Source organism: Leptosomus discolor, chromosome 23, assembly GCF_034619465.1.
Source record: "Leptosomus discolor isolate bLepDis1 chromosome 23, bLepDis1.hap2, whole genome shotgun sequence".
Taxonomy (NCBI): Eukaryota; Metazoa; Chordata; class Aves; order Leptosomiformes; family Leptosomidae; genus Leptosomus; species Leptosomus discolor.
In genome coordinates, this window is record NC_141413.1 from 3,866,728 (window position 1) to 3,880,281 (window position 13,554).

Here is a 13,554-nt window from a genome sequence, read left to right on the forward strand (position 1 = left end):
CTCTGGTAAGATCACTGTCTACTCCTACAAAGGAGAAAGTGAGGTATGAGACTAAAACCAGCATCCAAATCACGGGGAATGTCTATAGTAAGATGGGAGATGACTCCGAAATCTCAAAGCTGAACCCAGTGCTTGAAAGCTAGATTCTTCTTCCTACTTCAACCTGAAGTAGGGAAACGACCCCAACGTTTTTGCTGAATAGGGCAAAGGAAAACCCTGCCTCATTCTGCCATTTCAGCTGTGTAAGCTAATGAATGTCATTTTAGCGTTTTACAGCGAGTTCTCATGCTGGTTTTGCCTGCACTGTTGGGAGTGACATCACCCGGTAGTTATGTCACTACTGTACAGGAATAAACATTAACTGCTCATTTAAGCGATTAAAAACATCAAGAGGGTCACACATGGTTATTCTAAGAAGACAAACACCCAGGGACATAGTTTTGTTTACATGAAGGAAAACAAATGTTCTTAGAGCAGTCTACCCTCCCAAAGTCCGAGAAGCACTTCAGAGCTACACAGGAAAGTGCCCAAACATTTGCAAGTCTTCCAGGAGTCAGCTGGAGAGAAACCATGATTTTAGCAGCTATAAGCCTGGTGCATTTTCAGCCAGCTCCTCTTTCACACTAACTTATACTTGCACCCAAGTTAGAGACCCTTTATAGCACAGCTGAATCATAAAGAGCTTAATTTACTTGGAGGCTGGATCATATAACAGCTCCACGGGCTAATTCTGCTGTTGTTTATGCTGACAGGACGCAGAACTGCATGTCTAGGAGATACCTCACCAAAAAGGGATGGAGCCTGCTGTCAGTTGCTGCTAACTGTACAGGCTTCAGTTAAACTGCTCTGGATTTTCCCCAGCGTAAATGGAAGTGGCATCTTTCATGCAAATAATCAAAAAAAAATTATTCATGGAACAGGCATTCTTCAAACCTCAATTTCTGTGGGAAACTTGCCAGGGATTACCAATCTGTATGTCACAACCCCTCCTCCCAGAAATCAGTACCACTCTCAGTGAAGATATTTTAGCAAATCTTCCCCCAAAGGAATGAAATATTAAGCCTTTTTATTCACAAAAGTTCATTGGTCCTGCATTCAATGGGAAACCTCTGAGGGAGACCAGTGTAACAGAACTATGATTCTCCACCATAAAATGACATTATTGTTTCACATGCAGCTGAGTTTCTTGAAGCCTTCACAATGCTACAGGGTTACTCACGCTTTGGGCCAAGCATATTCCTGAAGCAACTCCAAGCTCCTTTGTTGATTTAGCTCAGAGGTGCTGACTCTGACCAACTGCCTAAGACATTAATATAACTGACATTCTTCCCCATGTGGTGAATATGGACAAGGACTCGGAGATGTTGAATCCCCTGTTGGACTGGGAACAGCCCTGGGTGTCTGGGTGTAACCGTCTAAATTGCAAGGAGTCAGGGGATGTCTTATGGCCACCACGGGGACCTCAATTCACCCACGTTGTGTACCTTGAACACAGACTAAATTTGCCAAGCCCAGGTGCAGCTCCCACTCTCCTTCCCAGCTGACGTCTCTGCATGTCGCCTGCTGGGTGCTCAGTGCTGAACACAACACGGGTGCGTGCTGGCCGCTTCAGTGCTCAGCTAGGTACCTCCAGAGACAGCTGGGGATGACTGTCCTGAAATGGTTTAGGAAGGACCCAGACACTTAACTCCACTGAAAAGGAGGAAATTGGTACCTTGGAGGCGAAAGGTAGCTCTATAGTATCCTGCTGTCATAAATAGTATCATTCTTGTGAAGTGATCTTAGTTCATTCTCTTCAGTGGCTTCTGTTTCCACCCATAAGCACACATTAACGCATAGACATTTGCAGGAGCTCAGTTTTCACTAGAAATATGTAGGAATACTTCCTCTCTCCCACAGAACGGTCCAAACCTCATTCTGCAAACTTTGCTTTGTAAAAGTGCCTGTGAAGTTTAAAATTATGTAGCAAAAAAATATATATATCTATGTATGTTCAGAGTTTTATTCCAGAATGTAAGATTTTTATGAATGAAAATATGTAGAAATATTCTTTACTATTCATAAGAATTACTTATGTAATTAATTGAAAGCAGCTATATTCTCTAAGAGCAAGACTGTACTGGGCTCTTCGATGGGTATTTCTGTCACTGCACCTGGACAGTTTTCATACAGTATCAGTCGAACTGCAGCTGCAAACAAAGCCGGCAGATGTGACCGGGTTTTTGTTTCTAAGCTGCCACGAGTATCTGCCTTCAGTCCCACACGTAGAGGCAGTCAGTGACTTTAGAGGGATTTTCTTTTTCTCTAGCTGTAAAATAATGTTTTGAGGCACGTTACCTTGTCTCCTGGCTGTGGGCGCATCACAGATACACGGTCGTAACCCTTCCGCAGCAAGACCCAGAGAGCATCCAATTTCCCCTGCAATCACAGAAACACAGCGTTAGCTTCTGCGCAAGAACAAGCGCGCTGTGCAAAGGGCGGTGTGGGGACAATGCAGCTGAGACCTACATGTTTCTTAATTAATCATGTCCTGTGCTTGGACAAGATGCTGGGAAGTAATGTTTTCTCTCACAGAAACTTGCTCCAAACTTGCTGCAAGTGCAAAGGAAAAGGCTTTCAAATGAGCAAAAAGCAGGTATGTCTGACAGTCAACAGTACCCACGTGCCCAGCCTTCACGTTTTCTTCTGAAAATCTCCAAAGGTAACACGTGACTTAGATACCTCCTGGGCTGAGAGAGAGTCCAACACCTCCTCAGCTCCTGACATTGTTGCTAGCAAACCACTAAATCAATGCAGAAAGCGATCAGGTGAATGGATACGATGCGTTCCCCAACTATTCTGCCTCCTCCTCTGGCTGGCCGAGTGCCGCGCCTCTAGCTCTAGGTGACCACTGTGACATAGTAGAAATAATTTTGATTTAGATCTCAAAACAATCTGCTGGGGAGAACTGACTGAAATCTCTCCACACAGCCAAGACAGCTGAGTCACAGCCAGGCGCAACGACCCACTTAATCTTTCAGGTCAGCTACACGCTAGCAGGAGAGCCTCAGGTTTCTGCGTCTCACACAAGCTCCCCAGTCCCACCCCATACGTCAGTTAATATTTGCATCTTTTCCAGGCAATTACACACATCTTTCAAAGTCCTCCATTCCTATGAGCTCAGTGGCAGCTGCCCTGCAGACGCCACCCTCAACACATTGCGCTGGTTTTGACAAGCTGCTCACCTCACTGTGTGGTCTCAAACCCAACAGCCCCTACCCCAAGGCACACGTGCGCACATGCACAGACCCAGATGAGTTTTGCTGAAAACCCAACGTGTTGAAATCTCTCGTTGACAGAAAGTTTGGTTGAGATGTGGGGTCGGGCCCTCCCTGCCATTCCTGCAATGCAGAAAGACAGTTGATTCCTGACTGAAATTCAACAGCGACACAAACTGCCAAACCTGCGGTTATTTTCCAAATGAGCTGCACGAGGCCAGAAGGAGCAGCACAGGGCTCTGCAATGTGGAAATACCCACTGAACCGTCTGCTCCAAAACATATGAAGGGCAACGGAGCTGGTGAGGGGTCTGGAAAATATGTCTTTATGAGGAGCACCTGAGGGAACTGGGGTTGTTTGGCCTAGTGAAGAGGAGGCTGAGGGGAGACCTTATTGCTCTCTACAACTACCCCAAAGGAAGCTGTAGTGAGGCTGGTGTTGGTCTCTTCTCCAAGTAACTAACGACAGGACAGGAGGTAATGGCCTCAAGCTGCACCAGGGGAGATTTAGATTGGATATTAGGAAAAATTTCTTTACTGAAAGAGTGGTTGGCCATTGGAACAGGCTGCCCCGGGCGGTGGTGGAGTCACCATCCCTGGAGGTGTTGAAAAGACGTACACGTGTGGTGCTTAGGGACCTGGTTTAGTGGTGGGCTTGATAGTGTTAGGTTAATGGTTGGACATGATGATCTTTAAGGTCTTTTCCAACCAAAATGATTCTGTGATTCTATACATCTGCTGCTGAAGGATTCCCTGCTATATCCCTATTCTAATAGGCCAGGGTTTCACTTTCAAAATGGATTCAGCTTCTGGGAAATCTGCAGAAGGGTTTACATGAGTGCAGCAGGTTGGCTGGCTCAGTGGAAGGCTACAGACACATTACAAGCTGAAGATTAATTTATCAAACTCTCTTCACGTTAACTTCATTTGAGCCTTGGTCTGTTAAGAGTACAATACCCACAGACTTTTCTTGAGAGGGTTAACAACAGACAGTATTTATTAAGCTTTCCATTAGTATTGTTCTGAAAGCTACAAATGCTCTGATGTTAGAGCAGGCACCGTGAGTGAAACCCCTTACCAGTAATAGTCAGAAAACTTTACTGTATCTGCAGAGACAGAGACAAGCCACTCAGAGTGTACAAAGTTGTCCCTTGGTACAAAACTATTTCCTGTGGTTGAGAGGATCAAACCCAAAGACCTCTGACTGGACTCAGAAAATCATGTATGATTGCTACATGTTTCCTGGAAATAAAGACTACAAAAAAATTTATTATAGCAGATTGCCTCATATATACAAATATATGAGGGACAAATATAAAGCAAATGGAAATGTAAGCTGAATATTGCAGGGGTGGTGGGAAAGAGCAAGTAGCTTCATTAACAGTAAGGAAGCGTGTTTTCCTGAGAGCCTGGCTCCCATGGCTGGGAGTAAGCTTCAGGGTCTGTGAAGGTGAGACCTTCCTGACAGCCACAGCATTTATAAGGTCCTGCTGCAACCCTGGTTCTCCGGTATCTAATTAAAGACTCAATGCACCTTCCTTCCATGGGGACAGAGTCCTTCTCTTCCCTCTTCAAGAAACCACTAGGACTGTAATCCTCTTTGAGACCCATATTCCTCAACCAGTGTGTGGAGCCAACAGTTCAGAGCATGCTTGGGAGTTGGAAGGATACATGGGTGGAGACAGACATACATACAGAATGACTATATAGATCTTGTTTCCGTAGGATACTGGGGAAAAGACTTCCTGAGGTGAGAGCCAGGAAAGTCTGTTATTCTCAAAGGAAGAAGCAAGAAACTCCTCTGTCAGACTCTCCTGCATTTGGACAGCACCACCTCTTAGACCTGAGGGAAGCCACCCCTGTCTACCCCAATCCATCTTCCCCCTACATCAGAGCTGGTTGAAGCTCTTGATCTCCTGTCCCCTCTGACAGCTTAAGAAATGAGTACCCTTTTCTTCCATTTCTCCTTCAGGAAACCAGAATAAATTACAACTTTCCATGGAACGACAAAGTCCCTTTTACTCTACAGTCCTAATTTCCAAGAGCCTACCAAGATTTCTTGGGAAAAGCCAAGAGCTCCATCTTTGAGAGTCTGAATGGAGCTTCAGGGTCTGCTTGAGACATCTGGGTGGAAGAGAGGGAGAGTGGATCATGGAAAGGATGATGTTGGCTGAAGAAATGAAAATGGCAATGCATTCATATGGAAACATAAACACTTCTGTGCTCTGTAGTGGATGGGCTGTGTCTCTGTGTTTGGGAACTCCTTTGGAACTGAAGCACAAGGTTGCTTGGAGAAAAAAAAAAAAAAAAGATCTGAAGGCAAATAAAGCTTTGCGTCCTACTAGATATGAAGTCCAGAAAGAAGAAACAATCAGGGCAGATGACAAATGTAGGAGGGCATAGTTTCAGGCACTGCTTTAACATGAATTAATGGTTAATTCAGCACTGTATTGACCTGGTCTAGTGAATGACCTGATACCTACTATGCTCCTGAGATCTGGTATCTGGTGGTGTCAGAAAGAGTTTTATAAGCTGCTAATAAATCCAAGCTGCCCTTGTTCTCTTCTAGCAAGGAAGCAGTCCCACGTCAGCTTTGTAAATAGGGATAGGAGGGACAAAGGCTAGAAAATGTGCCAGGGACAGTGTAAAATCTTAAGTAGCCTCCACTTAGGATTCACTGGGGTTTCTTTTTGAGGGCACCAGTTGTTGCTTCAACCTCAGCCTTGAGGCAAGTCCTGCTCATGAGTTTTTGTGGATGAACAGTGAGTTTACCCTTGTCTTGTGGTCCTTTCTGCATTGTTTCTTAGAGATGGACAGTGGTCCTTTTGAAGTCAAACAAGTACTACAAATGCTTTGAGGAGGAGGAAGAAAGAAGAGGTACTAGGTAGAGAGGTAGATAAAAGCAGAGGTAGCAATAGAGGTAGGAGGAAAGCTGCTAACCAAAGCATACAGAGCTGCATGGCTGTAGCAGGGAGCATGACCTGAACCAAATTAAAACTAAAGGCATGGTCCTTTGCAATCCTTCACTTGCACTGATGTTTTGTGCTGCCCCTCCCTCTGTCAGAAGAGCCAAGGATTTGGCAAGTTTCTTAAGAAGTTTTCAGACTTGGCATTCTCCTTGGCTTATTTGCACTGACTTTTCAAACTGTTGAAATGATATTTTAAAAGTGGGATAATCCAGTTGGCATCATGCTAAGAAGTAGCAGCAAATAAGAATAACAACAACAACAATAATAACCACAATCTGTTAAGTGTCAGTAGCCACATTTGGTAGCAAATAAATCTCTGGAGCATTTCAAAAAGCAATCTATCCACTCTCAGCTGTCTACCTACCTTACAGGCATTACTCTGGGAAGGGTAACAAAGAGAGGGAAGAAAAACACCATCAGATAAACTGGCAAAAGGCAGAACACTCTCAGTAAAAGCTGGCACTTGTGCCGTGTGGAGAAAAGGAGGCCTGTTGGCCAGCAAGATGACTGGCCCTGAAATGTGAATTTCCTGGCTCTTTGTCAGATTCAAGCTACCTTGGTTTGCTGTTGCTGAGATTTAGCTCCTTGCCCTCCTCTTTTACCAATGATTTTTTTTAAGTAGCTTGTTACATGCATGTTTATCCACCTTCCGAAGAGGTGTTTCAACCAGTCCAGTGGAGCGGGTGGAAATTTAACATCTGTGTAACCAAAAGGGCTGAGTGCACTTGGAGCATGGGGATGAGGGAAAATTTAAGCCGAGTATCAGGAGACATTTCCTACGGGTGAGGTCTGGTAGTCTGTGAAATATTCCCCCCTGAGAAGCAGTGGAAGCCTCTGTTATTTTAAAAACCAGACTGGAAAAAAGCAATGAAGGATAGATTCAAGTTAGCAGTCCTGCTTCGGCTGAGAATACAGACCCCATGACCTAACAGGCTATCCCTCCTCGCCTCCCTCTGCCTGTTAGGACTCTGCACAAGGCAAATTCACCTTCATCTGCTCACATCTTCAGGACACGAGCTTCTGCTAAGAACGCTGATGAATTTTGCCAATGTTGCTAATTCCTTACTGCACAGGGAGACCCTTGCTTCACAGAAATGATCCCCTCTGGTTTTGACGAGCGCTCGTGATTGTACACAGGTAAAGTGTTGGAAACAGTCATCCCGTCTGCATACACTGTCTTTTCGGGTGCAGTTCAACAAGGGGTGTGGTAGCAATTAATAATTAGGTAAATTATTGTCCACAGACAGACTCAGGCTCCTAAACACTATCCAGATGTGGAACATCCCAAAGTTATGGCAGTATTTGGATATGGCGTCTTGGATTGGAACTGTGTACTGTACACAATTTGAATGGCGGATAGGAGAGCTATTTCTAAAGGAATTAAGAATACGTATCACCCACGAGATACTCCTAATATTTGTAGGCTCCACTACAACTGAATTCTTGCTGTTACAAAGCAAAGGCTGTTCCTAGTCAGTCAGAACTGAACTTGAACCCTACATACATTGAATCTTTTCTCCAAACCTCTCTTGAACTTTGGAGAATTTCCAGCTGGGACAAAGCTCTGCAACCAACTTGACTCCTCTGTTCAGAACTCATTTCTTACTGTGCAGAAGAAATTCTGAAAAGTAACTGAAAGTCTCCTGAGGCTGTAATCCAACAGCGTGAACTGGTGAAGGAAGAGGGGAGAAACTCAGTAGTGTCTATGGGAAAGGACCCAGCTCTCAAGTAATGATCTCAGGTAGTTGTACCCACATGGATTCCAGCTGCCTAAGCATTTATTCAGGGCTCTTTGTGCTAAAATCAGTATTTCTGCCAGCTCCTCAGTGGTTAGAGTACAGCTTTGTGTGCTGTGAACCCTTCTGACTGCAGCATGCAAAAAGCAACTGAGCTGCATCTCTCAGCTAGATGAGGTCACTTCCACGAGCACGCAGGAGGAGTGAAAATCTCCCAGATGGGACGAGTGTGTTTTACAAATGCTTTGCACTGATGCAAAATGACAATGCAATGCGTTTAGGAACAAAGGAGCAGCTACATGGGATGGTGCTTACTGCATTCCCCACTCTGAACCGAACACAGCTGACTTTCTAACCTGTCCCAGTGTGGGAATGAATAACCTTCATGAGCATATGTTGAAGTCATTATAACACAATTGCAAATGTTGGTAGGCTATGTTTATCAGATGATAATCTTCAAGGGGGAAAAGAGAGAAGGCATTGGACCAAATTTTCAGAGGCTCACATTTCCGTATCCTCCAGAAACCATCCTTACTCCCTTGTGCATCCTTGCCATTGCCATCACTGGATTTGAACCAGCTGCAAGATCAATGACTGAGGAAAGCCAAAACATGTGACTTGCCCCAATTCCTATGGGCACTGCTTGGAGCTGACCAGTAACAAGACACAAAGCAGGGAAACCTGAGTGTACTGCAGTGTAGTATATCTGCATTGCAATAACTGGGCTAATAGAGTACGCCTGGCTAGATTGACTGGTACTGGGGAGGAAGAAAACAGGAGAATAAAATCTCTATTTTCCAGCAGTGAGGCACTTCTGCATTCCCCAGCATAAAGTTCAAGGTGAGCTCTATACACCAAAAGGTTTACTACATGTTACATACACCTTCTTTGCAGACTACTTGCAGGTAAATTGCCTGTAGAGGGTTTTTAAGACCCTAACCAGCATCTCCACCCTTCAAAATGAGATCCAAGCTCCAGTGGTGTGAGGTTTGCACTGGGACATGAATTGGGCATTTTCAGTCTTTTCTAAGACCGATAACTACAGTGCTGCTACAAATAGCCCCAGACTGAAAAGAGAGGAGAAGGGTATTAGCATTTCCCAAAAGAGGTAAACCTGAGAAATAGGAGTGTGGAATTACTTCTTTTTCTTTTCATTAGAGTAGTTATACAGTCGTTAAGATGTCCTTCTTTCCTGAGGACAGCGTAATTTGTCCTGAATGCAAAAGACCAGCTTTCTGTCATCAGAGTGCCCTGGTACCACGCCCTGGATGATGCAGCTAGTATCTGTTTTGTGTGGCTTGTTTCTCTTCATCCACAAGAAGCATTCACATGTGCAACGAAGAGTTCTGCTTCAGTGAAGTACTCAGTTGCTTGTTTCCGTTTTGTACGCTGCCAACCATTTGTACTAGCGAAGACAAACTCAACAACAGCTGCCTGCCCTTGGGACAGATGGCAGAGAAGGAGAGTCCTCCCAGTTCCTGTGGGTGACTGTTGTGCAGCTTTGCGTTGCATGTGACCCCCTATCAGCGTGAATTGGACCTTCCACATCTGAGGCGCTCTTGTTCAGCCAAACACTTCTTGCAGGGCATTCTCTCCTTGTGAGGCAAGCATGCTGCCCCGCAGCCAGCCCGGCCCTGTGACCCACGCCTGCTGGCAGGCATCCATCTGCTGCACTGCAATCCTTGATCTGCTCGGGACAACCCTCCCTGATGACATTTAGCAGCAATTTTCTTCCTATTTTCTCCCCTCTTTCTAAGGAAAGAGGATGCTATTTATTCCCCACATCTCAGGCAATACGCAGCGTGGACTAAAGGATCTGCCCTTGGAAGTGCAGTCGAGTCTGTAAGCACTTTAAAGAAGCTAGCTACGCCATCAGAAGAGATCAGGATCCTGTTTTGGTCTAAGAAGGCAATGTAATCCCCAAACCTAATCAACCTGGTGGGAAATTCCCATTGCCCCACATGGCTCCTTGCTACACCTCCCTAGGCACACGTTCAGGGGGATTCCCTCTTGCACAGCTACTCTAGCAGCATCTTGAGATCACACGTTTGTGGGCAGTTCTACATCTTAGCCTTGGATGTGAAAACACTTAATGCAGATCTCCCAGAAACACCCCGCACAGTACAACGCTGGACTGGACTTACCTTGATCGGAGAGTACCACTTCCGAGGAGAGGAGGGCCTGCGCATGTTGTTCGCAAGGTTCCTGGGTTCGGGGAACTCGTATTCCTGTTCTGGCATCTTGACCCTGGCATTCTTGGCTTTCTCTAACTTAGCACCTTCTTCTGTGGAGCCCTTTTCTCCCCAGCGCACCTGAAAAGATGCCATCAGGGCATATTACAATAGTAGCTGCTGCAGAGAGTTACATCCCTGCTGTAGTCACTGGATCCTTGTCCATATTTTCCCAGTGTCCAAATGCAAGGTGAAGAACAGTATTGGCACGGGCTGTGAAGCTTGTTTCTAGACTAGAGCCCAAACTTTGAACTTCTTCCTTGTGATTTATGACAAACATAAGAGTGGGGAAGGTTATCAGAAAAACTAAAAATATTCCCTTGTAATTTGTATGGCAACCCTGCCACTGTATCCCAGGGGTGGACCAGGATCTTACTGTACTAGAGGAAAAAGATGGCCCCAAACATCATGAATCTATATTCGGCTCCTAAATATTCCTGCATAAAAATGATGTGGGCTCAGATGTACAAAAAAAGCTTAAAGAAGTTTGTGCTATCTCCTGAGTTTCTTTCTGGGTAAATTGCAAGGGGATATCACAGCTCAGTTCACAAATAACATCTTCTGATACATGAACTGCTATCTAATTACCTCCATTCGTTTGATACCACCAACTCCTCGTCCACCATAATAAGAGGCATCTACTGTTGGCCACTTCTTCTTTGGAAGGCCATCATCGTCTTCCTCCTCCAAAACAGAAGGAAAGGGTTGCACTGTTAGGAAGGCATGACTAGAGATGGAAAAGAATAAACAGTCACAGGCTGTGTGGTCCTTTGAGTCTGCTAGACCCAGTGCAGTCCAGGTCCTGGTCTCCCACTGGTTATTTTCCAGAGGATGTACACTCATGAAAAAAAAAAAAAAGTTTCATGATATAAACACCACTGCCACTTGAAAGGTACAGTCCGGCTCCAGCAAGAACGTGATTTTTGCCTTTTTTTAATTTTTTTTTTTTTTTTAAAGAGATTGTCTTTCATCATCTTTTAATTCAGGGAAGTAAATTGTTTCCAAGTTGCAAAATCATTGAAGCAGCCACCAAAACAGCACTCAGCATAGCTCAGGAGTGGGTTCTTTTGGTTGCCAGTCTGGTTGATAAGCTAGCCACGAGTGATGGCAGCAGGGACTCACCTCTTCGCCATCCCTTCCCTTACGCCCATGATTAGGGAGAGAACAGCTACTGCTCTGAGGAGTGTTCCCAGACTCATGTCTCCCCATGCTGGAGGAACCCTCCAGGGCCCAGACAGTCATGGGATTGGTGTTCAGATTTGACAGAATGGGGGAGGAAAGCAAGCAGGTCAGATTTGCTCCTGCGTGATGGCAAATTAGGAGTACCTTTGTAAACAACCCCAGCCTGAATGCCCGCCACGGAGAAGAGGGTTTTTTTGAGATGAGCTGGCCAAGTGTAGTAGGCTGCAAAAGTCTAATGGAAGAGTTACAAGAAAGGAATTAGTTCTTGTAATGAACTTCTGCCTCTGCTCGGGAGACCGCCCATGGAAGCCCATGTGGCTTCAGTGATTTTCATGGGCTTAAGTCAGCAGCAAGTCAGGCCCTGTGTGAAAGGTGAGACTTAATTCTGTACAAATTTGAACGTGTTCTCCCCTTACATGCTGCAGGCAGAAGCCTACGGTACATCACCATACGCCAGTTAAACATGATCAGGACCCTGGCCTTAACCGCATTCAGTTACGGCCAAACACAAACCAAGAAAATCTCCTTAACTTATTTAAAATGAGTCTAGCTAAAGTTCTAGCCAGTGTATTCTATATATTCTATATTTGTTGTGCACTATGTAACAACTCCACATATGCTCTGACCTATATAGTGCCTTTCCCTTTAATTTCTAGGGTTCAGGCTGTGAACTGGCAAAGCAGAAAAGCAGAGTTCATCAAAAACGTGAAGTATTTCCTGTGAAAAATGTGGAGAGAAATGAAAAATGGTCCCACTCTCTCTCTTTTTTTTTTTTTTTCTTTCTTTAATTTTTCACAGGGATTTGGCAAAACTCCAAAACTCAGGAGCCTTCCAAAACTGGAAAAGCCAAAAATACTTTGAAATTGAACTCCCCAGTAGGAAAACTGAGAAACTGGGGGAAAAAATCCAAGACAAACTATGCTTTTCATGTCAAACAAAAACACTTCTGTTTTTCAAAATACACATAAATTTGGCTGCAAAATTTGTCCTGATCTAAAGGAAGAGTGAACAATTGAGTTATAAATACAAGGTTCCTCTCCTTCATAGTTGACCTCTTTCTCTCGCTCTCGTTAGAGCTGCTGAGGCTCTCTGCTGCAACCAAAGAACTTAATATCTCCGCATGAAGTTTTCCATGAGGACTTTTTAAAAAAATTGGAATCAAAGCCACCTAAATATTTTCCTTCAGCAATTCTCTTTCTCTCTCTTCAGTTTAGCACAGACTGGACTTCTCACAACAGGAAATACCAAGGTTTAGGAAATCTTCCCCACAAGCCCTTAAAAGCCCTGCAAGTCACTTCAATCTAAGATAGGAGCGTTTCTGCCAGAACAATAACAGAACCAGCACACGCACAAAAAGACAACAGTGGATGCTTGAAAAACAAAGGAGTCACAAGCTTCCTTCAGGATGAGTCTGTTTACATGTTTTGAAGGGCATGGGAGGTTTTGCAATACAAGCAAAAAAAAAAACCCCACAACACAAACCAAAACAGCACCAGGGATGTCCTACACACTTGGCCAATATGCTCACACCACACGTGAGCAGCTAAAGGAAAGCAGCTGGAAACTTGGGGGTCAGGGTAGGGAGACAGCAGGGAAACGAGAAGGAAGAAGCACACAATCCCCACAGCCAGCATCCTAGCTCACTGCCCCATTCACAAGATCGGAGCGAATAAACCAGCCTGAATTCTCACATCCTGGCTCAGTTTTGCCCACATTTTACTACACTTCGCTACAATGGGGTTTTTGCCTGAGGAAGAACTGCATAAGGAACTTCAGCTCTGACCCAGCAGCAGTATAAAAAACAGCCCCGGAAAATTCAAGTGCATTTAAGGATGCTGGAAACTGACTGTACAGAACTTGGCATCTTTCCACCCCCAAAATCTGCTTTAGATGGAGCTAGAGTTTCTTTTAAAAAATAAGAAGCAGGAGGACAGAGCTACGTTTCATAGTCAGAGATCCAGATTCATAACTGCTGGATTTCAGAAAACAAAGATCTGTGTTTATCTCAGTCCATGCTGAGCTCTGTATACTTTGACCCTGACCTGAGGGAACCTCATCTGTGGGTAACACAAGGATAATTCAGTCTCCACTAGGGACATCTCAACCACTCCGGGTAAGCATTCAAACTAAATTTGGCCAGATATAAAAAAAGTTTGGACAACTTACCCCTCTCCCTGCCC

General features: G+C 44.7%; 1 protein-coding gene across 1 annotated transcript in view; it reads right to left on the minus strand.

The window, feature by feature from the left end:
* ANTXR1 (ANTXR cell adhesion molecule 1) overlaps nt 1-13,554 on the minus strand; it is a 105,470-nt gene that overhangs the window by 16,321 nt on the left and 75,595 nt on the right. Inside the window, exons 15-17 of the mRNA XM_086477108.1 lie at nt 10,781-10,876; nt 10,106-10,273; nt 2,338-2,418 (exon numbers count right to left, since the gene is read on the minus strand). Of these exons, the coding sequence (XP_086333234.1) occupies nt 2,338-2,418; nt 10,106-10,273; nt 10,781-10,876 (345 nt within the window). The remainder of the gene's footprint in view (nt 1-2,337; nt 2,419-10,105; nt 10,274-10,780; nt 10,877-13,554) is intronic.